The 24277-nt window shown below is 39.7% G+C and overlaps 1 protein-coding gene across 2 annotated transcripts in view; it reads right to left on the reverse strand.

Annotated features, from left to right (window-relative positions):
- Positions 1-955: 955 nt before the first annotated feature.
- Positions 956-24277, reverse strand: part of DNAAF11 (dynein axonemal assembly factor 11) — a 71194-nt gene continuing 47872 nt past the window's right edge. For both annotated transcript variants that reach the window (XM_013051772.2, XM_013051771.2), the window contains 2 exons: positions 7652-7737; positions 956-1352 (listed from right to left, as the gene is read on the reverse strand). In XM_013051772.2, the coding sequence (XP_012907226.1) occupies positions 1175-1352; positions 7652-7737 (264 nt within the window). In that variant the 3' untranslated portion in view covers positions 956-1174. The remainder of the gene's footprint in view (positions 1353-7651; positions 7738-24277) is intronic.

Below are 24277 nucleotides of genomic sequence, written 5' to 3' on the forward strand. Positions count from 1 at the left end.
GGGAGAGACTGGAATGAGAAAGTTTTATTTTTGAACCTAGCCAATTTAGTTTCTTTATATTTTCTCTAAGTGCTGCCTAAAAATGGACTAATTATTTGAATCTTTTGATTTGGAGCTAAAGGCACTAGTGGTCCTCTGGCATTCTACTTAGAAATCTCTTTCCTACACCTACTCAGGCAGGAGGTACATTTATAATGTTTCCATGTTACCCCAGGCAACAGCTCTGTTAACCTTTCCTCCTCTATGTCCAGGGGTCTCCTTTCCCCATCACTGATGAGTATTTCTTTCTGTAAGCCCTCAGGACAGCCTCCTCAAGGCTGGCGGAGCTTCTATAACTTTCTTGTGGAACAACAGAGGCACCCAGTTTAGCTCTTCCCAAGAGAGAACCTGCACAAGGAGTGCAGAGTACAAAAAGCCTCCAGCCCCAGCTGCCTTTCTCTGGTCCTGGAGCTACCTGCCAAGACATAAACATGGCAGGGGTAGCTGGGCTTGGCCGTCTTGATGCAACAGGTTCACCTTACGTGGACGCCTGTGCTAGAGCTCCTGCTGGGCTGGCTGGGTTCTCTGAGAGCTGCACTGTCTCCTGAGGCTCCATTTAGCCCATCCCCCTTCCCCCTCCCTCCACCTTTCTCCCCTAATTTTGCGGATGTCAAGCCTATATCTATAGCCTTACAGATTCTCTCTTCCTACCCCTGCTCATTCTCCTCTTCATCATTCCAAGGCATTACCACCAATAATCATGAGAAGAAAATTGAAACACTGCTAAAATCATATTAAAGTATACCAATTTGATCCAAAATTACAGTTTTAACTTCTGAGCTTGACCAATTTGCTGAAGTACCAATTTAATAATCAGGCCTTTTATCTCTGACTTCATCTCTCTGCATTAGCAGCCAGTCCTGTGATAGAAAATCAACGTCTTAATGTAATAGTTCTGTGATTTATGGAACATTTGCACTAGTGAGCATTTTATTATAGACAAATGAGTTATAGCATTTTAAGGTATACATTTGAATTTTAAACTAGTTTAAGAATATTAGTGTATAAAGTAGAAGCTCAAACACTGGAATAGTAACATTGATAAATAAGTCTTTGTTTACTCCATAAATGGTCTGCACACACTCTGCAATGAACAGAATGGGGTCTGGTGGGTCCGTCGGTACAGCTTGATGTTTCAAATCAATGGAGGCACTTCAGGGTTGTCTTCAAACTCAGGATCTTCTTCACTTGCTGTAATTTTGGGTTCAGATTGAATTCTTCGGGGCCTGTGTTTTTTCTCTTGAACTATGCTAGCCACATCAGGGAAGGAATGCTTGCTAGGATCTACTTCTAATTTCTCAATTTCCTTGCTTCTACAACAGCAAAAAGAGACAAAAGGAAATTAAGATGCCATTTTAAATGAACTTTCAAACCCATTCATTCATTTATTCAGCAAATATCGGCAAGTGCTATCATTAGAGCATAGAGATGCCCGTAGAGCATAGTAAAAGAATAAGAGACTGTCCGTGGTTTCAGGTAGCTCAGAGCCTTCCAGGACCAAGAGTAGAGAAGTAAAGTGCTGTTGTTGCACAGACAGTGAGGGGAGGTCAGCTAGGACACTCTGCTCACTTGAGAATCTGTATTTATTTACGTTTTTAAAGATTTTATTTTTAAGCAATTTCTACCCCCGCATGGGGCTTGAACTCACAACCTGAGATCAAGAGTTGCATGCTCTACTAACTAAGCCATCCAGGTGCCCCTCACCTGAGAATATCTAAATGATACAGCAGGCAAACCCCACAGCCAGGATGGGTCACAGACCACTGTGGGCAGGTCTTATGCCTGACTGTAGCTAATCCGGCTCCTGGGCCCTGCTGCTTTGGCGGATCCAGCCTGCATGCAGGGGCATTTATACGCATTCGGATGCCCAGAAAGCTCTGTCCACCAGCTTCCCCAACAAGATCCCACTCCTGCTGTCGGTGCCCAGTCCTCTGGCAACAATTACATGAAAACACAACAAGAAAGAGTCCCACACCACCATGGTATAGAAAATTCTAGATAATACAGGTCACTGGGCTGCTTCCCTGGCATTTTCAATCCATAGGTCTGAGGTTGGGTCCAGCACTCTCTATTTATAGCAAGTTCCCCCAGTGATTTTGATAATCGGCCAAACTATTTTGGAATCACTGTACTGGTCATCCAGGCATCATTCTGCAGAATATATTACATGCCTCCCCTATTCCAACGCCCAGCCATCCCATGGTCTGCACAAATAGGCTTGTTTCCTGGTAGCATCTCACAGCGCAGCATAGAGCTTGAATAGAACATTTATCACATTATCATGTAATTGTCTCATTATTGGTCTGATCTCCCTACTAGACCAGTATTCTTGAAACAATTATATTGTCCTTTTCATCTTGTATCTTTGGTATATAGCTTTACTAAATACATGTTAAATAAATAAAAGAAAAATTATGGTACTGCGCAATCCTAAAATTAAAATCTTTGACCTACAGAAAATCACAGTCGGCCTCATCCAGGAGCCCCACACTGATGTCCTCAGATGCAATGTATGTTGGGGGAAGGGAGGGTCAATCCTCTCAGGAGACTGTAAACTCTGTTTTTCTGGTAACCCTTCCACCTCTTTCTTGTTGGTTGCCCTTGCCCTCAAACACTTGAAGGCACTTGAGTTTTTAATTTTCCTCAGTATTCTGATGGATACACACGGACCCACTAAAGGAAAGTGTAATGTATACCAAGAATACGAAGCACAAATATTCCAAAGACCCAGACTGTACACTATGGACTATGTAGAAAATTAGTTTCCATAGTCAATAATAAGTAGAGCTTTATTTTTTAATTTCCATGCTCTTATTTCAAAGGCTATCATATCTATGGCTTAATTAAGTAGGTTATCTAAATTCATCTATTATAATTATGCTGACTTTGAGGAAAAGCAGCCTGTCTTACTTCCAGGCATGAACCTCTTGGCCCACAACTTCTGGATCTTAGCAATAAACACTGAACCCAGTCAGAGGCAGTTATCTGCCACTCACCCCTTCAGATGTTGTGAGAAAGAATTTGCACGCAGGACTTTAATTGGTCATGAGTCTCCAGGTAATAGACAGTAAGAAGATAGGCTAAAGGCACCTGCAGATCACACTAATCCCAAAATAAAGAGGAGAGGGATTTTGTCCCCTGCTGCTCCTCCCTCAATGTCAGATGCCAACAGATAACCATCGCCAGTTTTACCCACTATCTTACTGTCAAAACCAGATCCACTGGAGGCCAATAAGAATAACTGGAAGGCAAAATGAATATTCTCATTACCATGGAAGAAAACAAAAGAAAAGAAAAGGTCTAAAATCACTAGGCATAAAACACATCAAAGATTGATTCCTTATATTAAAGAACATAAGCAAAGGACTTGCTTCTGGTAATATGGAAGGCCAGCATATTTGGACCAAAGACTCCCACCTCCCATTGAAAGCGTCAGGGAGATTATGAAAGATGTGATAAGATAATAAAGAGCCGTAAGGGCAGAATTCAGTAAAAGGAGGAAGGAGGGAGGAAGTGGATCCCTGAAGCCACCTTTGCTCTGAGGGTATTTTCTGAGCCCCTAAAGTGGCCTTAAAAAGTCTGGGAACAGAGGTCAAGGCCCTGAGTGTGCCAGGTCGGCAGTCTGACAGGACACCTTCTCAATCAGAAGGCTTTTCTGTCATGTAAGAAAGAATGAGAAGTAAACCCACTCTGCCCACTGCCCCAGGGACTGTGAGGAGAGTGGGAGAGAGAAGGGCTGAGTTGTCACAGTCATAGTTAAAAACCACTGATCTTGAATTCAAAGTGAAGTGGTTCCAAACTAGCCGTGCCTTCAGGTAGGGTCTGCCTCAAGCACATGCCAAAGCTCCCTGGCTCAGCACCTCCCAGGCTTCTGAGAAGCCCCTAAACTATTTGCTAAGGCAATGGAGCAGCTCACCATCAAAATTAACAAGCACCCAAGGAAAAGGCGTGTTCTGCATGAGAACCAGTAGAAGCAACAAGGACAGAAATAGAAACTAAAAACTTCAGATTTTGAATATGAAAATATAAATTATGAAACTAATAAAATGTTTCAGATTTCATAGTATAATGTTGAACTTTTCCTCTGGGGTTGGCAATCAGAGATGCCTGCTATCCCTCTCCATTCTACATTGAATACCATACTTAAATACCACACACTTAAAAAATTAATACAATGTGGGGATATTTAACATGAATCTAAACACAGGCCTCGCAGCCTTCATAAGAATTAACTCCAAGTGGATCACTGACCTAAACACAAAGTGCAGAACTGTAAAATTCCTAGAAGAGAACACAGGAGAAGAGCTAACCAACTCTGGGTATGGCCATACCACTATTGGTACAATAGGAAATGCATGATCCATGAGAGAAATAGTTGACAAGCCGGATTTCATTAAAATTAAAAACTTTTGCCTCATGAAAGACAATTTTGGGAGAATGACAAGACAAGCCACAGACTGGGAGAAAATATTTGCAAAAAACATCTCACGAATGACTCTTATCCAAAACATACAAAGAACTCCTCAAACACAACAATAAGAAAACAGTGTGACTGGAAGACGGCCCAAGGACCTTCTCAGACACCTCACCAGCAAAGACGTACAGCTGGCAAATTAGCAAATGAAGAGATGCTCCAGACCATATGTCATCAGGGAAATGCAAATTAAAACAACAAGGAGATGTAAGTACATGCATATTAGAATGGCCAAAGTCCAGAACACTGACACCACCAAATGCTGGCAAGAATGAGGAGCAACAGGAACTCTCATGCATTACTAGCAGGGATGTGAAGTGGTACACCATTTTGGAAGACAGTTTGGCAGTTTCTTACATAACTAAACACACCCTTAACCATGCGATCCAGCAGTCGTCCTTCTCAGTATTTGCCCAAAGGAGCTGAGAACTTATGTCCACACAAAAACCTACACACCGTGTTTACAGCAACTTGATTTATAATTCCTCAAAACTGGAAGTAACTAAGATGTGTTTCAGTAGACAAATGGATAAATAAATTTTGGTCCATCCAGATAATGGAATGTTATTCAGCACTAAAAAGAAAGACACTATCATGTCATGGAAAGTCATGAAGGAACCTTAAGTGTATATTACTAAGTGAAAGAAGCCAATCTGAAAAGGCTACATATTATATGATTCCAACTCTAGGGCATTATGGAAAAGGTAAAACTAAAGAGACAGTAAAAATATCACTATTTGCCAGGGGTGCTGGTGGGGACGAGGGAGAGGGATGAATGGGTGAGCACAGTTATTTTTAGGACAGTGAAACGACTCTGTATGATACTATGACAGTGGATACATGTCATTGTATATTTGTCAAAACCCACAGAATGAACAACACTGAGTTTGAATCTTAATGTAAACTATGAATTTTGGGTGATAATGATGTGCTTCAATGTAGGCTCAACAGTTGTAACAAATGTACCACTCTGGGCGGATGTTGACAGTGGGGAAGCCTGTGCATGAGTGGGGGCTGTGGACATATGGGAAATCTCTGTGCTTTTCACTCAATTTTTCTGTGAACTTAGACTCCTCTAAAGAAAAAAGTCTATTAAAAAAAAAAAGACACCAAGCCCAAGAATCGACTAAGATTTAAAATTCTGGCACTTAGCAACTTTGTAATCTTGGGCAAATAAATCTCTTTGAACCTCAGCCCATTAGGAATAACCCAATTTCTCCTGTAGTTATTTTGAAGATGAAAGACAGGTGATGGAGAGTATCATATAGCACAGACTAGGCACTCAACACTCAATAAACCCATTCTGAGCAAGTTATGTGTCCCCCTTGATCAGACAGTGTCATGGGACCACAAGAGTTCACAGAATCAATTACCTTTCCCACAAAACCTGATGCCCTCTGGTGCCCGTGACCACAACCTTACTCCACTGATCTTCCCCTCCAGTCACTCTGTCTGCATAGCAAGAGGAAAGGGCCACTCTGGCTTTGAGAGGTGTATCTCTGGGTCTGCCATCCTCCTCTCCCTCAAAGTCACAGCTGCCTGACCCCGTTCCCACATACAGCCTCCATAGACAGCTGTTTGTTTCATGGGATCGCCCATCCAGGGGCTGAGGTGAAATGGATGGTGAAGTTTGTCAGTGATTAAGGAGTGCCATGAACAACCTTCACATAGATATGTTATGCAGAGTTGGAAGGTGATTATTTCTCAGAAAAAACAAAAACAAAAACACCAAAAAACAAGAGAGACTTTGCAAATGTAATGTAGGAAGTAATCACCATACAGGTGATCTCCCCAGGATCTGAAAACGAGCTCCACGGTGTTTGTCATGACTTGGCTTCCCATTCCTGCAATTCTTCACAAACTGGATTCGCCCTCCTTACATGTGTGGATGCTGCTGGAGATCAGTTATGACCATTCATATTCATGATGGCATAACATTCATTTATTCACATTATTCATAATAGCATAATATTCATAATAGCATAATACCCCTGAATCTCTGTAATTTACGCACATATCTGACAATGGAAGCCACTAAACTAGGAAATACAAGAGTGGGTCTCCAAGGTTAAAACCAGCAGCCCACCTTTCAAAAGGAATTCAACTCCACACCTGTTGTTTAGACAAACCCCATGTGTGAAAGTCCACAAAACTTCCACCGTTGACTCAGAATATATACGAATGCCTGAGTGCTTGTATTATGCAAGATGTAAATATAGCTCTTGTTCAGGTATTTTTGTGATGATAATTTCAGCATATACATTTGTATCACAAAGATAGTTTGCCTGAGTTCAAAATAGATTTTGCCATCTGGATGGTAAGAGTCTGGAAATCATGACAAGTAGAAGGAAAGTCGAAAGGCCTGGGATGTGCATTCTAAGGAAGAACTAAAATGAGGAGGGCTTTGTCCAGAATACTGTGAGAGAGGTCACTGCTCACAGGAGCTGGGCTTTGTTCTGAGGGTCTTCAGGTGGCAGAGCTAGAGTATTCAGTGGGAATGGAGGAGAGGCTTCCTGCCACGGGGGAGCATGGAGATCAGGGAGGGAGCCAAGGGAAAGAAGCTGATGCAGAGGCTCACAGATGACCTGTGAGTAGGAGGTTGACAGGAGGGCACATGATGGGGCCTTTTGGCTCTTGCAGCCCTGAGAGTTTTAGGATCTGTGAAGTGACATACAGACCATGGGCAGCCTGAGCAGCATTATGCACAGGACTCAGCAGAGCTGTCCCAACATGTCATGGCTACCCGACCTTCAGACATCCTAAACTTCTCTTCTCCATTTGCCCCATCCGTAAACTGAGGATGAAACCGGGGAGGATGGAGTGTGTTAATATGGGTGAAGCACACAGAACAGTGCCTGATACAAGGTCACTCAGTCAATATTAGCAGTCACTGGTGCTGACATCACCACTCTTAACATCGTCACAAGTAACTGGGGCCCGTACATACACAGATTTGTTTTTTAGGGATCAAGAGCCCTATAAATCGAGAGTCTACATTTTGGGAAGAAACATTAAAATTCACAGCAGGAATCGTTTGTAAATTTTAAATAACTCTATCTTTTAGGAAGGTGTATTCTAGACAGCAAGTGACAATGAAGAGAACTATAATGAAGCTTAAGAGAGCTGGGGAGGTAGTACCTTCTGTTTGGGCGCTCTCTGCTGCTGTCCGAGGTACTTTTCTCAGATTTGGATGTTTGTCGCCGACCTGTGATTACTCCGTCTACCTGAAATGAAAATACAACACGTGCTAGGTGATACATTACTCTTTGATATATCTTCAAAAACATACACTATCTATATATTTTTAAGAAGCTAAAACATTTTAATTTTTGCTACATATTCCATAAAAGAGTCTAATTTAAGCCCCTGTATGTGGCATAGAAAAGTTGTATCACAAATTGAATCTGTGTACAATACTCCTGCAAAGCCACAAGCAGGGGGAATACAGTGAATCAATTCATGTAACAAATATTTTCTGAAAGCAACATGCCAGACACGGCTTGGGAGAGTGGGTGAGGATAGAGATGTGGCAGAGACACTGCCCCTGAGCTGTCCCACTCCCACACACATGTTGCAGCAGGAAGCACACTGAGCTGGAAGCTCAAATCCCTACCTTCCCGGCACATCGGACCCCATGAGGTATGAGCTCGAATGCTTGTTTTGGGTATAAAAAATTCTGTAAAAATTCTATAATTCTTCCACTTCCTTTAAACCAAATAAGCTCAGTGCTAAGCATGTTGGGTTCTCAACAAATGAAACTGATTGATTTAATTTAACAAACATACAGCAAAGATTATTCACACCCAGCACCTTCCCTTCGGAAGCTCATAGGTACAAACGTGTGGGGGCAGAAGAGAACATGGGACCACTTACTAGACCCAGACACCACGCTGGACATATGCCTGCCAACATGAGGCAGTTCACGTGTTCTATTTAACCCCTCCCTCCAGTATTCCTGAGAGAAGGATTATTTGTAGGTGGAGAAAAGGAATTTTAAAACTCCTCTACTCGTGTTGTTTTGGTCCACTAACCAAGATGGGGGCCTCTGCCTTTTCTTTCCAGGGAAGGGAGAGGTCTGGCATATGTACATTCCCCCTCCCAACATAATCATTTTTCTTTAGGGAAAAAGTACTTCAACTTACTGGCCACATTTCACTGGTGTGCAGGGTCACTCCTCCTCTGCTGGTGAGGGGCATCTACTGCCCTTTCTCTTTTGGGCCTTAGACTTTTCTTAGTGACAGGAGTGGTCAGATCCATGAAGGAACAGACTAGGCTTGGAATTTGAGGGTCTGGTCACCATCCCACTCTCATCTGCCAGCTCAGGCAAGCATGTTGGACTCGCCGTCAGTGTTTGGGAAGACAATCAGGAGCCCTAAGGTAGCGTCAATCTTAAGGCAGATTCTCTAATCCAAGTTTTACCAAACCTCTGCATCAGAGTGCTGGCCACTTAATCCAATTACTAGATGAGGTAATCTGTTTCCCATTTGACTAGCAATTCTTGATTGCATGTCCTATTGGTTAGAGTCCCAGAAAGCCTATCCCATTGTTTTTCACATGAATGTTTTATGGAAACATAATGTTTTAGGAAGTGTTCCTAAAACAAAATGTTTTAGGAAATGAATGGTGAATGAAGAAATGTAGTAATGAATCCTAACCCGAGGGATGATAGAATCAAATTTGGGGAGGTGAATGCTTGAGGGAGAACCATCTCTCCCTTCTATGTTTTGGTATAAGAACCAGTGTTTTAGACAGTTGTGTATTTATCTATCATTTGACAACAATTCAGTCCATCTGTGGGTGTGTTTTTGTGCCGCTCCCTTACGCAGAGGAGCGTGCCCTTACCTTCCCATAGAACTCATATGAGGGAGGACCTCTGTGTGATGCAGAAAGGAAAGATCTGGTAGAACCCGACCCTTTTGGTGTGTCTACTGAACAAAAAAAATACCTGTAAGTACCACACATGGCCAGTCTTGTGCTGAGACCCTAGGAAGAAAGAGCAGTGACTACTGCAGGGACCAAGGATACTACATTTCAAGTCTGGAAGAGTTTGTTAAAAGAGGTATTCTGAAGAACAAAAACTTATAGAAGAATACTGTGGAAGAATCATCAACTAAAGCTACCAATGCAACACTTACTGAATAATTACAGGAGGTGACTCATGGAAAGTTTTGCCCAATGAAGCAGATTCTATTATCATCAAACACGTTTTTTGTTTTTGTTGTTGGTTTTTATTTGTTTTGTTTTGTTTTGTTTTTGAGGAAATTGATTCTAACATGGTTTATTTGCTATGTTTTAAAATCTATTAATGTCAAAATTTTGTCTTCCATTAATTTCTTGTTGGCTAATGACTGATGCTATATTTTCGGATGTTAATGTTGGTGAGGTATGTGTTTACACTATTTTAATATGAAAACTTAACTGAGTTTTCTTCTTTTTCTTTAACTGAACTAGTGTGATGAATACAAATAGTTTCCCCACCTTCCTGGCCTATCCTTGAGGACACGGAAACGTTCAGTAGCTACTGAGCCTGGTTCTGGTTTATTAAGCCATATTAATATCAAACATGAAAGAAAAGACACAACTGAGGGCATTAAACAGAGACAAGTCCAGTTGAGGGGAGCAGAGGGAGAGGTTGCAGATGTCAGGGTAATGAAACTGGCCCCTTCTTCCTGCAGTGTCTTAGGGAGGCAGGAGGACCTCTGGGAGATGTGGCTGCACCATTGGGTGGAGCAGCACTGTCCACTGGAACTTTCTGCAATGATGGAAATGTTCTGTACAGCCCAACATGTTGTTCCCAAACATTTGAAATATGGTTAGAGCACCTGAGCTTAAAGGTTTAATTGTATTTAAATTTCAGTAATTTTAACTGACCAAGCCAGAGAGAGAGGAACACAGTTACTGTAAGCCTCAAATGCATATGTGGACTGCCCAATTCTTCTTCAGGGTGAAGGACATCCATCCATACCAGTTACTCCTAATTCATCTCTGGTCCTTGACTATGTGGTCTTTACAGTTCTGGAAGTCTCTGCCCCTTCCTCAACATGCCAGAGAACTGGTACCCTTATGAAAGTGGGAGAACTTGGAGCCTAGGTCCCAAATTGATCCTGCTCCTGGCTCAGCTCTTCCCTCCCCCTCACAGGAGGCTGTCCCAAGGCATGCCCTCAGAAACATGCTGCACACTCCTCTCCATCTCAGATCTGTTCCCAGGGAGCAGTGGTACCTTTGCAATATTTTTTTATTTTTTAATATTTTAATTACATTAAATGAGGCCAATGTTAGTTAAAAAAATCATTAAATTGTCAGTTTTAAGAAAAAAGCTCTTGAGCCAAAAGTACAAATTTTGTATTGCTTCACATTGTAAATGCACTAACAAGAATGGGAGCATATGCATAATTAGAGTCTTAAAACACCCCATTTCTAACACTGTTATTTGTCACATAATAAGCTCAGACAAAGATTCACTGTGTTTATGGAAATGCAAATAGAATCACAAATTTGGAACTTCTCTTCACAGAGAATTTGCTGTGCACCAGAATCTAAATGTGTTTCTTATTTTTAAAAGATATTTTCAGCTTATTTAGTTCCAAAGATTCTTTTAAGTTTAAAAGTTAGGAGGAACTAAGAGATCAGTAAGAAAAATATTGACCCCCAACATTCATATTAACATGAAAATTCATCCTAACACCGTTATTATATTAACAGCAGGTAAAACACCTCTGATCTCCCCCAGCAGAGGATCGCAGGTTCAGGTCCTGAAAACTTGCTGGTTGTTTTCCTACTGTACCTGCATTGCTCTTCCTCTAGGAAGTGATGTTCATCAACACTAACATTTTAATCATTTGTACTAAGTGTGTTTAGGGATGACTGATGGACAAGCTGTAAAGGCCAAAATATATTCAATAAATTAGATCATGAGGAATAATGGTTTCCTGAATCCATAGAAAGAAATGTAATCAGCTTCCTGAAAATTCAATTGTGGGACAGGCACTGAGGTACAAATTAACGTTTTAATGATGTGATATTACTTTAATTCTCATAGAGTCATGCAATTTCATGCAGTTGAAAGTTGAGAGTGAACATGGAGGTAGTAACCAAGTCCCCTTTTCTATAGAAGGCAAATGTCCTTTCTAAGGCTTTCCTGGCATATGACTTTCCAGCTTTTGCTGAAATCCTACCCTGGGATGGAGTCTCATAACTTCCTGGGGCAGCACCCAGCACTGAGGCAATCTCTCTCTACTATTTTTATTTCATTTCATTTCGTTTCATTTCATTTCATTTCATTTATTAAAGAAAGGCAAACTGCCACATGCAGCACCTCATGTGGATATGTCTGGAGTCTTGGAAACATGACTAGCCTATGTTCTCCTAAAAATGGGCCTTGAGAGCTTGTTTGGAAGACCCAGCAGGGGAGCACAGATATTCCTTTACCCTCTCCTCTATCAGGGAGAGTCATTCTCTTCCACGGAGCCTGCAGCTTTGGGGGGGATGCACAGGGCGCAGTGAGGGAGGAAGGGAACACCACCTGGCCACCCAATCAACCCTGGCAATAAATGGAGTGACAGATGTCCTAGTCTGATCACCCTCACATCCTTTTTTTTTTAATAGTTTATTTTTTGTTTCAAGTTTTTATTTAAATTCCAGTCAGTATAATATTAGTTTCAGGAGTAGGATTTAGTGATTGGTCACTTACACGCCACACCCAGAATTCATCCAAACGAGTGCCTTCCTTAATGCTCTTCCTCCCTCTAGCCCATCCGCCCCCTCCCTCCAGCAACCCTCAGTTTGTTCTTCAGAGTAAGAGGCTGTTCTACCATTTGCCTCTCTTCCCCCCGCAAGTTCATCTGTGTTAGTTCTTAAATTCCACATATGAGTGAAATCATATGGTATTTATCTTTCTCTGACTGACTTATTTGGCTTAGCATCACACCCTCTAGTTCCATCCATATCATTGCAAGTGGCCAGATTTCATTCTTTTTCATGGTTGAGGAATATTCCATGAATCAGTTTTTTTCCATTTACCTCTACTTTAACAAAATGCATATCATTGCTTTCCCAACTCTAGAAAGTTTCATCACTAAGATGATGAAATCCAGACTGGGTGTGCTGGGTAAAATTCAAGAAACAGACACAAAAGAGAGAAACCCAGCTCTCAATCCTTATCTTCAGGTTGAACCATAGAAATTACAAATACCTAACTATTTTTGACCTACAAAACAGTGATTTCACATGGTTCAACTTGTTATTTATATAAGGCTGAATATGAATGAGCAAACAGTCACTCCACTTTAGATGAAGACTTGATAAATTAAAAGAGCACATGGATGAAGAACAAGTAATCTAACTAGAAATAATTATCGAGGAACAAAATATAAAACAATCAAACTTCTAACTTTTTCTTTTGAATTTACCCTGGATTCTTACAGTCTTTGGGAAAATCAGAAGTAAATTTCTCTTTTCTTATATTTTCACCTGTACCATAGTTTCAACTATTACCTCCATCAAATCTTCTCAAGGAATATTTACTGAGCATCTACTATATGCCAAACATAGGATTAAGTGGTAGACATGAAATGATAGATTGAAAAATTATCCCTGATCATCTCAGGTTAGATAAAGACACATAAGCAATTAAAACACACTGGAGAAAGTGCAACTGATAGATATACTAGTGTGGAAGCCCAGGGGAGGGAGGGATGTATCCTGATGACATGGGGAAGGCTTCCTGGAGGCTGTGAGTTTGATATGAATTTTAAAGAATAAGCAGGAATCTGCCAGAAGATGGAGATTATGTGGGAATGAAGAACACTAGAGGGAGAGAAAGAAAGCCTGAGTAAAGACAAGAAGGTAAATGACCACATAAACTAGTACAGAATACTGGGCAGATAATAGCTGGAAACAATGTGAAGAACCAGGCAGAGGTCAGGTTTCAGGAGACTATTTTAAGGTGCTTGAACTTTGCACAGGAGGTGATGGAAATCTCTGCATTTTTCCCCCCAACTCAGCAAAACAGCAACATTCTTAATGTACTCTTTATTTTCATTAGTCAAAGCGTGTGATGTTAACAAAGTGATTAAGTCTAGGGGAGTGTTAGTTTTTGAAAGAAAGTGTTTCTTTCATCATGAGATAAAAATATACTTTTTAAAATATTACAGTTAAATTTCTCCCTCCCTCAACCCAAACTTTATTTTGAAAGTACTTCTACCATGCAATTTTGTTGGGAACTCTGTGAACATGTGTCTTGGTCATCCAATTATTGTCAAAATACTGCCATATAAATTATTGTCTAACTAATCTGTTCTTCTGGGCTTCTGTTTGCCTGTCTACTCCAGATGTGTGTACATTTCTCTAGCTTCCTGCTGTCCCCCATGAAGGAGGTTTTAGACTCTGCATTCAGGCTCACAGAGCACTTACACATCCTCTTAAAAGGCATCATTTGCACGAAGCACAATGCATCACTCACAATTTGCCCCTGTGTGGAGAATAGGAAAGTTCAAATGGAGATCGGCTGTTAAAAGAATTTAGCGTTGATAATTGACTTTCACACTCTTCAGGAGAGGCTTCTGCGGTATTTTTGTGAGGCTGTGATATGGAATCCAAACTCACCACACAGGCGCTGAGCCTGTTTGCTGTTGTATGCACTTGTCCTGTTTCTGCTCTGCTCTATACAGATCAGGGAGATGGACCTCCAGGGTTCATCACTCAGCTTCCCATGTCACATGGCTTCCAGCTGAGTGCGGCCAAGGGGAAGCACAGAAGGGAAGCTGGCAGACTAAGAAAGAGGACCCAGGTGCCTCTCCCACAGTCCCTGTCTGTAACAATGACTTGTTCAGCGGAGGTAGAGTCTCCTCTGTGGCTGCCCAAGAGGTCTCCACAGGTCTGGTTTCTTCCAGGTGACACTGGTGCATGGTTTCCGCCAATAGCACCTCCTCCCTCGGTCCTGGGAGTAGAGGTAGCCACCTGATGTTCCATGTTTCTGGGTGGTCTTACTCTCCTTTCTTTGGCATCCTAGATCTTCTGTCACCCATGTAATACATTTCCTGATTTACTCCTATAAAGTACACTGCTGTATAAATCTCCTGTATACTTTTCCAGTACTTAAGTATTTCCTGATTTTTTATTAGACCCTTAACTGATTTACTCCATGTTTCTCACACCTCCAGGTACTTGTTACAACACACATTTCCACAACATCTAATTAGAATCTGCAGATAGTGGCCTGGGAATCTAGTTTTTTAATAACCTCTCTCCAGGTGATTCTTAGGATCAGACAAGTTTTGGAAACAGACTTACTGATCCCACTGCTTTGAGGCTTTTCTGCATGCGATTCATTTACACAAGCCACATTTATAGGGAAAGCCAGCCATTGGTGGGCTTTAAGCACAAGAATAAAATGATCTGATTCATGTTTTAAAAAGGTGACTTTAGCTTTTGTATGAGGAAGAAATCAAAAGATGAAAAGCACCAGAAGCAGGAAAAACAGGGAGAGGCCTGTATGAAGTGGTCCGGCAGGGAGATGACAAGGGCAGGAGCAAGGGTGAGGTGGGGAGACAGAAGGGAGTAACAGAATCCAGGATATGTTTGGGTAGTAGTTCTGACCGGGTGGCTGTGTGACGGCAGGAGGTAAATCGGGGATGACTTCGAATCTTTGACTTGGACAACTGAGTATATGCTGGTGCCATCTTCTAGGACAGGAATGACTATGGCAAGAGCAAGTCTGCAGAAAGAAATTAGGGGCTTATTTGGCCATTTGAAATCAGTCGTGCTGATTTATGCATTCAGTTTGCTTGTCATTTGACAGGTTCACATAAAATGTCTTTGATTCCAAAGCCTATGCAATCTGCTAAGTTTTACATTTTTTACTTTCCTTTTATTTTTCCTTTCCTGTTTTTTATTTCCTTTGAAGTTTAATAACATTTCAGGATAGCATTTTGAATTTCTCAATTTATTTATTGGTTTACCCTGTATTTTATGCTTAATATTGTTTTTAATGACTGGTAGTTAAATGTAATGTCTACAATTTTTTCTTTTGGAAATGAAAATGAGGTTTTCATAGGTTTTCTCTATTATGAGCTTTTAAAGTTATCTTAAGTATATTCAAATAATAAATGGTCTCAAGTTTTTGTTGATCATATTTATCAAAGACAGAATGTGGTCATAAATCTTCTAGTGGAGCTGATTCTGTTTATTTGTCCTTATGTTTATAAGGCCTTGTGCTTTACACACTTAAATAATATACATTATGATGAATATAAGGCAACTGGATCTTTATTTTATGCAATATTTTTATTACTATAGAATTTTTATTCCATTTTGTGCTTCTTTGCTTTAAATTCTATCATGTCTGATAATCATTTTGCCATAAGTAGTCTATAAATTTTGCTTACATTCACTTACTAAAGCTGTGTTCATTCTTTTCTTTACATATATCTTGGGTCTTTTAGTTTCAGGTGTGTTCTTGTGAACTAGCATAATGGATTTTGTATCTGTTACTGTCTTACAAATTTTCTGATTTTATGTTTCCTTCCTCTGTTCCTAACTGTTTTGACTTTTGTTTGCATTTATTTTCTGTAATGCTTTGTAACTTACACATGTTAATTCTACTAATTTTCCATGAAAATATTTATATTAAATTTCAACATGAACACAGTGTACTGTTGGACCTAAATGTGAGACCTTAAAACATAAACATCCTAGAAGACAGCACAGGCAGTAATTTACCTGACACTGGCTATGGCAACATTTTTCTAGATGTCTCCTGAGGCAAGGGAAACCAACAACAGAAGTAAACTATTGAGACTTCATCAAAATAAAAAGCTTTCGCACAGCAAAAGAAACCACCAACAAAACTAAAAGGCAAGCTACTGAATGGAAGAAGGTATCTCCAAATGGCATATGCAGTAAGGGGTTAATACCCCAAATATATAAAGAACTCAACACCAAAGAAACAAACAATTCAATTTAAAAATGGGCAAAGGACCTGAATAGATACTTCTCCAAAGAAGACATGCAGATGGCCAACAGACACATGAAAAGATGCTCAACATCACTTATCATCAGGGAAATACAAATCAAAACTACAATGAGCTATCACCTCACACCTGTTAGAATGGTTGAAATCAAGAAGACAAAAAAACAACAAGTGTTGGCCAAGATGTGGAGAAATAGGAACCTTCATGCACTGTTGGTGGGAATGCAAATTAACACAGCTGCCATGGAAAACAGTATAGAGTTTCCTCAAAAAATTAAAAATAGAAATGCCATAGGATCCTATAATTTCACTATTGGGTATTTACCCAGGGAAAATGAAAACACTAACTTGAAGAGATATGTTCACCCCTATGTTCACTATAGTATTATTTACAATAGCCAAGGCATGGGGGCACTTGGGCAGCTCAGTGAGTTAAATGTCTAACTCTTGATCTTGGCTCAGGTCTTGATTTCAGGGTTGTGAGTTCAAGCCTTGTGTTGGGCTACCTGCTGGTCGTGGAGCCTACTTAAAACAAAACAAAAAGTACCCAAAACATGGAAGCAACATAAATGTCCATCAACAGACAAAAGGATAAGAAAAATGTGGTATGTATATGTCGTGGAATATTACACAGCCAGAAAAAGGTTAAGATCATGCCATTTGAAACAAAATAAGTGGACCTAGAGGATATTATGCTAAGTGAAATAAGTCAGACTGAGAAAGACAAATACCATACGATTCCACTCATCAATGGAATCTAGAAAAGAACACATGGATAAGCAAACAAAAAGCAGAATCAGACTTATAAATACAGAGAACAAACTTATGGTTGCTGGGGGAAGGTGGGTGAGGGTTTGGGCAAAGGGGGTGAAGGAGAGTGAGAGATATAACCTTCCAGTTATGGAATGGGATAATTCAAGAAAATAAAAGACACAGCACAAGAAATACCATCAGTGATACTGTAGTAGTGATGTAACGGGAGAGATGGCAGCCATACGTGTGGTTAACATAGCATAAACTTGCCAAATCACTAAGTTGTACACCGGAAACTAATGTAACATTATATGTTAACTATACTCAAAAAAAGTTCAAGATATATATTTGGTGGCTGTGGAAATGTTCATATGCTTGTTCTACCCACTCCCAACTTCCCTATTTTCATGTTTTAATCTAAGTTTGAAAAATCATACAGCTTTCTTTTTATATCATCTTCATTGCTTCTTCCAAGGAAAATAAATTTTTGACCCATTTTAAAAACCTCATTTAAAACCATGACAACTGTTTCTATAAGACTCTTGAAATACTGGAGAAAGATGACAGCCTCTCAGTAGCAGAGGCCTAATGGGTGAGGGGTAACGGGGATAGCGAGGACTGGGAAATGAGACGGGCTCCTTGGGTCTTCAGTTCAAGCAACATTACAGGAGGTATAACAGACTCAATCCTACTTCTGTAAGAAGATACCCTTGGATACCTAATGCAGTGCAAATATTCCTTTCTCTTTGCATTTCTAAGAACCTATGAGAACACACATATATTTTAATGAAGTGCTCATTAAAATATATGGAACGTCTGAATGAATGGATTAATGGGTGAATAGATGGATGGCGACTGCAGAACTAATAGAACTAATAGAAAAGACCCCCAGAGATGACTGTTCCTGTCTCATGTCTACAAATGGGGAAGAGGCAGGAGTTCTATGAGAGCTGAAGCTTCATGCATGCTGGGCCCTGTTGGTGCTGAGTCTAATTGAAGAAAAAGGCATTTGGGGAGCCTTAGGAGATCCCATAGTTATGACACTAGTCTCTGAGCCACAGAATTTCAAATTTAAGCAGAAGGATAGGGAAGCTAGTTAAGAAGAACCTGAGCCTGTTTGAAATGGAGACTCAGGAACTGGGGCGAGGGCAGAGCTGGGTGTGAGGAGGTCAGACTCAGCAGGGAGGAGACCGAAAGAGGGCCACAGGAGACCCACTTCCTTTTTTGTCTCTTCCATAGTAATTCACACGGTGCTTTATTCATACTAAGTGCTTAATAAATCTTTGATGAATTCAATAAATATTTTAATTGATTAATAATCCAGTAATTGTCTGAAGTTTTTCATAACTTGGCAGAAATTTTTCAGAGTTCTAGTGCCTTACTTCCACGTGCGGCAACAGATACGCGCTAAGTACTTCCCTCATCTGATACGAATAACTTCAATATAATTTATTTATGGGTGTAGCATGTCTTTTCTCTACCAGCATTGTGCTTAAGTATATGCATGTGATGTCTTCACCCATGCCTCATAAGTAATATCTGAAATGCCTAAGTCCATTAGATTCCAGCCCATGGTGACCTGAACCACTTGTCTGATCTGGAAGGGAGGGGAGTTGAGTCCAGTTACTGAGGGAGAAGTACTCAGCAATGAGGCCCCAGCCCTCAACTTACCCTCTACCACTCCTATATCAACTAAAGAGGAATTGATCACCTGAAAATTTTCCACCTTCTAACATATTCCTGGTGTTTATAATTATTAGTTAACCACAATTCTAGTATTGAACATTTGAAAATGTGAGGTTGTCTCCCAAAAAAGATTAATATAAACTTCAGAATCAATATAATTTTTAATTTTCCTCTAGCACTAGAGGAAGTTAATATATGTCCAAATTCGTTGTTGATATTTTAATAACTTCATTATTTCTCTACTGTGCTCTATTGACTTTACTAAGAGAAGCATGTAATTCTCTGAGTCTAATAAAAAAGATTTCTCGAAAGAAAAGATCTTTTTTCTATTTAAAGAAAGATGATTAATCTACAATATTAAAAAAAATACTTAAATTACCAGAAGCATATTATTTAAAAACCTTTGAAGAGATGAAATAACTGCATAAGTTAAACATTTTTGAACTATCATGGAGATAGAACTACATTCTTTCTCAAATACTACCTGGTCAAAAATTTAAAAAAAAAAGAAATTGTATTTTGGAAAAAATGATCAGAAAAATAAGGAGGATAAGAACACTGGCTTTGATTCCAAAGATACCCAAGTAATCTGAGGAAAATTTTAGAAGGTGCAATTACTGACATTTATATGTAAAATCAATATGACAGTTGCATAAGACAGTTACATGGCTTTGAAATAAAAGTAGAATAAATCTAACTATCAAATGGTTCCTCCAAAATTCTTTTATACTTGTTAATGCAATCTTATCTGACAGCTCCCTATGGATGATCATCTTCACACAACAGCCTAAAATTGAAAATGATATTTTATTAAGTTAGGACAAACATCAAGGATGATAATGATGTTTCAAAAGAAATGAAAATATTCTTTTACAATCTTGCTAGAGATAGTCTCAGTGGGAAATATCCTCCATTGACATGAAAGAGTCATGGTTATTCTTGCCAGCAGTAGTTCAGAGTGCTGGGGATTAATATCACCCCTTTCCTCCCACCCCCATTACAGGGCACAGCCATCAACAAAAGGTTCTCAGGGTTAGTGTAGTGCTATCCTAGATCATTCCCCCTTTAGGCAGAGTTATTTGCAGTATCTCCTAGAGCTTTCCCACTGGGGTAGCTAGCTGGCAGTCCCTTACCACCCAAGTAAACTGCTGTACTGACATCTCTATATTGAGTTCCACTTCTGGGAGATCTCATACCAAAACATTGTTTTATAATCTGTGTCTCATAATTTAATATCTACAATTACTGTGGCAATCATAAGGTTTTCCTCAAGGAGGAAAAACAGCAATCTGGCATAACCAGATTCCAAAAACACTGGTGGTGTTTCTACTGGATCCCATTCAGGTCTCTGTGTGTGCCTTATTTATCTTTGACTGGGTGCTTGATACTTACTAGAAAGATAGATACACACACACACACACACACACACACACACACACACATCCAGGCATGGTACTCATCTGGGACTACCTTCACTTAAGTTCAAGGCTCAGTTCTAGAGCCATTTCAATGACCCAATGATCAACAGACTGCTAGATCTTCTAAGGATTAGCTGGCTTCTTACACACCTTACTCCTAGGTTATAGTCCTTCAAAGTCATAATCTAAGTGGGTATGGTTTACTGGACTCCCTATGAATGGACTTGAACTTTTTTCTTCTCACCCCTGTGTGGCCATTGAAAGACATTTCTTTTGGATCAGTGGATATTAACCATACATTATCATATTGGTATTATACCATTAATATGTTTAAAATAGGTAGTTCATCTTCCTAAATTTTGCTCAGCGTGATTATTGTTCCCAATTACCATGTTGGCAATCAGCAGATGCTGTAGCTCTAGATGTCACTTAAAATCACAAGCTGAGATGAAATTAACATAGGAAATGAGTATACATAGAGAAGAGAAGGGGTTTAGTAACATGGAGGTGACTAGAGATCTCAAAGAGATGTATCCATGGAAGGGTGGGGGGGGATGAATGCCTAGTTGGAGCAGGTATTAGACATTATGAGGAAAGAATTAAAGCTACAAATACATGTCTGTTACATGGGTCTTGCTGTAAAGCAGATGAGGGCACTAACTAGAGGGAGATGCTTTTTTTTTTTTTTTTTTGCTTTGTTTTGTTTTGTTTTAAAGAAGGAAGATGTATTAGCATGTTTTCTTTTTTTTTTAATTTAATTTTTCAGTGTTCCAAGATTCATTATTTATGTATCACTCCCAGTGCTCCATGCAATATGAGCCCTTCTTAATACCCACCAACAGGCTCACTCACCCCTCTACCCGCCTTCCTTCCAAAACCCTCAGTTTGTTTCTCAGAGTCCACAGTTTCTCATGGTTCATCTCCCTCTCCCATTTCCCCCAATTCACTTTTCCTTTCTTCTCTTAATGTCCTCCATGTTATTCCTTATGCTCCACAAGTAAGTGAAACCATATGATAATTGACTCTCTCTGCTTGACTTATTTCACTCAGCATTATCTCCTCCCGTCCCATCCGTGTTGATACAAAAGTTGGGTATTCATCCTTTCTGATGGCTGCATTATATTCTATTGTATATATGGACCATATCTTCTTTATCCATTCTTCTGTTGAAGGGCATCTTGCCTCTTTCCACAGTTCGGCAATTGTGGCCATTGCTACTATGAACCTGGGGTACATATGGCCCTTTTTTTCACTGCATCTGTATCTTTGGGGTAAATACCTAGTAGTGCAATTGCAGGGCCATAGGGTAGCTCTATTTTTAATTTCTAAAGGAATTTCCACACTGTTTTCCAAAGTGGCTACACCAATTTGCATTCCTCCCAGTAGTGTAAGATGGTTCCCCTCTCTACACATCCTCTCCAAAACCTGTTGTTTCCTGTCCTGTTAATTTTTGGCATTCTAACTGATATAAGGTGGTATCTCAATGTGGTTTTTTTTTTTTTTTTTTTTTTTTTTTTTAAAGATTTTATTCATTTATTTGACAGAGAGAGATCACAAGTAGGCAGAGAGGCAGGCAGAGAGAGAGAGAGGAGGAAACAGGCTCCCTGCTGAGCAGAGAGCCCGATGCGGGGCTCGATCCCAGGACCCTGAGAACATGACCTGAGCCGAAGGCAGCGGCTTAACCCACTGAGCCACCCAGGCGCCCCCTCAATGTGGTTTTGATTTAAATCTCCCTGACGGCTAGTGATGATGAACATTTTTTTCATGTGTCTGTTAGCCATTTGTATGTCTTCTTTGGAGAAGTGTCTTTTCATGTCTTCTGCCCATTTTTTGGCATAATTATTATTTTTTTTTGAGTGTTGAGTTTGAGGAGTTCTTTATAGATCTTGGATATCAGCCATTTGTCTGTAGTGTCATTTGCAAATATCTTCTCCCATTCCGTGGGTTGTCTCTTTGTTTTGTTGACTGTTTCCTTTGCTGTGCAGAAGCCTTTTATCTTGAAGAAGTCCCAAAAGTTCATTTTTGCTTTTGTTTCCTTTGCCTTTGGAGACATGTCTTGAAAGAAGTTGCTGTGGCCAATGTCAAAGAGGTTACTGCCTATGTTCTCCTCTAGGATTTTGAAAGATTCCTGCCTCACGTTGAGGTCTTTTATCCATTTCGAGTTTATCTTTGTGTATGGTGTAAGAGAATGGTTGAGTTTCATTCTTATATACATAGCTGTCCAATTTTACCAGCACCATTTATTGAAGAGACTGTCTTTTTTTCACTGTATATTTTCTAACATAAGATGCAGAAAGGGGAAATTCAGTGAACAAGTAGAAAGAAGGGAAAATCGTCAAAGAGAAAAAAGAAGGTCTTTCAAGAGCCGGTGGAAATGGGATACCACACATACATGGAGAATGGGGATAGACAGCTCGTTCATGAATCAGTAAGGCTGAGGAGACCAAGGAAGGGAAGATGTGATGGTTGGAGTGTGTGGAAATGATCTTTTCTTGCTCCTGTTTTTTCCATGTTGGAAGTTTGAGAAATGAGCTGAGGATAAGAAATAATGTTCTGAAAAAGTAGAAGAATGGATGGAACAGGAAAATCTAGCAAGATGAGCATAGCACCCTCACTGCAGACCTACTTGAACTAATAATCAGAGAATAGAAGTTAGTTTATATTGGGTATATCATAAGTACATTTGGGTAGAGAGAAAGTATTGAGAAATATGTGTCCAACTAAGAAGGAGAAGGGAGTTTGAGGCTGTCTTTTAGGATTGTGGTCTGTAATATTGACCTTAATATGTGACCTTCACCTCCAGGGCTCAATACACCAGAATCAAGGAAGATATTCACCAACTGAAGCTGTAAATATAATTTGCTGTTCAGTTCAGATAGAAACTTCCTTAATCTCAGTTAATTATTCTGAAAAAAAAACCCCAAAGGAAATCATGAAGCGTATTCTTGGAGTGCTCCTGTAACTTGTCAATTGAGAGTCTAGATGGGAGTTTAATTTAATGACTTGAAGCAAGCTTCTCAGTGAATACAAAATTTCAGTTAAATCTTATTAAGCTGGACTGTAATGAGATCATATGCCAAATATTCCCAGGCTGATTGTGGTGGTAAGATTGTTTATGTATGTATAACTTAGTCTGACCACACATTTAAGAAGACATATTGAAAACCAAGCATACATCCATAGAAAATGTGATGGGGAATAATTTCACTCAAAATAGGAAGAGAACAAAATGTATGGTACCTAAAAATAAACCTCAGAAAATCTGTAGCAGTTCTGGAGAGAAAACTACCAAAAACAAAAACACAAACACAAACTTCTGAGGGACAAAAAGAAAGAATAATAAGTGGAAAAACATACATTATTGGAAAAATATAGTTTTGATTATGTAAATACATGAATTCATTCCCATAACAATCTACAAATTCAATGAAATCTCAATAATAAAAATGTTGACTAAAAGAGAGAGGAATACTATTAATTAATGCAACATCAGTCACCAATAACAATGAATAACATGAATTAACAGTGAACAGGAATGTAGTGTGTGTTATGTTCCAAGCTCTTCTAACATATGTAAAGATTATATGTTGATTTAGATAATCCTCAAAATAACCTTTTATGGTATGAATTATTACTAATATCATTTCATGGACAGGGTGTCTGAGGCACAGAAGGATTAATAATAATAATTAATACAACTCTTGAATAGAAGTACCAGGGTTTAACCTGGGTTCTCTGGCTCCGGAGCCCCTTCCCTTAATCACCCACCCTGCTTCTAAATTTCAATGACAACAAAAATCCCAACAGCATTTTTGGAAGCAGAATTAGATAAAATTTTTATTTTTTTAAGATTTTATTTATTTATTTTAGAAAGAGAAAGCAAGCATGTGCGATCAGGGGAGGAACAGAGGGAGAGGGAGAGAGACTCTCTAGCAGACT

Source organism: Mustela putorius, unplaced genomic scaffold, assembly GCF_011764305.1.
Source record: "Mustela putorius furo isolate JIRA1106 unplaced genomic scaffold, ASM1176430v1.1 tig00000228_pilon_pilon_pilon, whole genome shotgun sequence".
Classification (NCBI taxonomy): domain Eukaryota; kingdom Metazoa; phylum Chordata; class Mammalia; order Carnivora; family Mustelidae; genus Mustela; species Mustela putorius.